Here is a 1,142-nt window from a genome sequence, read left to right on the forward strand (position 1 = left end):
AAATTAGGATGGTTACTTAAGGCCCAAAGATGCCTGGAGCCACCAGGATTCAGGAGAACTGAGGAGGGGGCTCTCTGAGAGGCTGTGGGCCCAGACGCCAGCCTCCAGAACCTGGGATGTGGATTCCCACCACCCTGAGCCCGTTTTTACCCTTCTGGGCACTGACATGGTGCCTTGCAGTGATGGGCCCCAGTGGGGTGAGTCTTCAGCCCTCACCCCCCACCCCATTCTCCATGGAGGGTCCACTGGAGGGGAAGCCCAATTCCAGCTCAGCCCCCATGTCTGCCCCTGACCCCTGGTCCATGCTCATGCAGACTCGGTACAGATCTCAAGGTCCTGGGGGTTAGCCCTGGGGGCTCAGCCTGTCCCTCTGCCCACCACGGGCCCTGCTCATCTCCTGTGGGCCCAGTCTGGTCATGGCGCCCGCTGCCCACTGCACTATGGGTGGCTGGGTCCAGCGAAGAGTGCTGGGCCCAGGGGACGTGCGAGGGCCCCAGGGTGAAGGACATGAGGCAAGCACAAGCAGCCCTTTTATTGAGGTACCAGACCCGCAGAGGCCCACGCAGGGTCTTCCGTCATCCCCCTGCCCTGCCCCCTCAGCTGCCGCTCATTCCGGGGTCTGGCTTTTGCCCTTGGGGGACCAGAAGCTGCCCATGCGGAACCTGGACTTCTTCTTCTGGATGCTGCCCCGTCTCTGGAGATCTGGGGGCGAGTGGACAGTGAGACCGTGCTCACCCACCTGGCTGCCCGTGCACCAAATCCCCCTTTCCAGAACCTCCTTCTCAGCCTCGTGCAGAGCACCCAGACGGGCACCTCTGGCCCAGGACACTGGGGGGCTGCAGCAGGAGCTCATTAGGGCCTGTCCACCCTGACCTGGAGGTACCACCCCACCCGGAAGTGGCCTCCCTGCCTAGCCAACTCCACTCAGAGGTGGCCCTCTGCCCACCTGGTGCCCTCACTCAGAGGCAGCCCCCACACCTGCCCAGCACCTCCCCCTGGAGGTATCCCCGGCCACTGGCCGCCCCCACCCAGAGATTTCCCCCCATCTGACTACCCCCACCTAGAGGTGTCCCCCTCCATGCCTGGCGCCCCCTAGAGGTGCCCTGCCCCAGAGACGCAGTCAGTACCCAGATTCTGTATCA

At 64.0% G+C, this 1,142-nt stretch overlaps 1 protein-coding gene across 1 annotated transcript in view; it reads right to left on the minus strand.

The window, feature by feature from the left end:
• Nucleotides 1-517: 517 nt before the first annotated feature.
• The window catches only part of MICALL2 (MICAL like 2), a 20,815-nt gene continuing 20,190 nt past the window's right edge, over nucleotides 518-1,142 (minus strand). Inside the window, exons 13-14 of the mRNA XM_045284344.1 lie at nucleotides 1,128-1,134; nucleotides 518-702 (exon numbers count right to left, since the gene is read on the minus strand). Of these exons, the coding sequence (XP_045140279.1) occupies nucleotides 608-702; nucleotides 1,128-1,134 (102 nt within the window). The 3' untranslated portion in view covers nucleotides 518-607. The remainder of the gene's footprint in view (nucleotides 703-1,127; nucleotides 1,135-1,142) is intronic.

The sequence above is a fragment of the Echinops telfairi genome, unplaced genomic scaffold, assembly GCF_000313985.2.
Source record: "Echinops telfairi isolate 266 unplaced genomic scaffold, ASM31398v2 ScPeMD7_5;HRSCAF=22, whole genome shotgun sequence".
Classification (NCBI taxonomy): domain Eukaryota; kingdom Metazoa; phylum Chordata; class Mammalia; order Afrosoricida; family Tenrecidae; genus Echinops; species Echinops telfairi.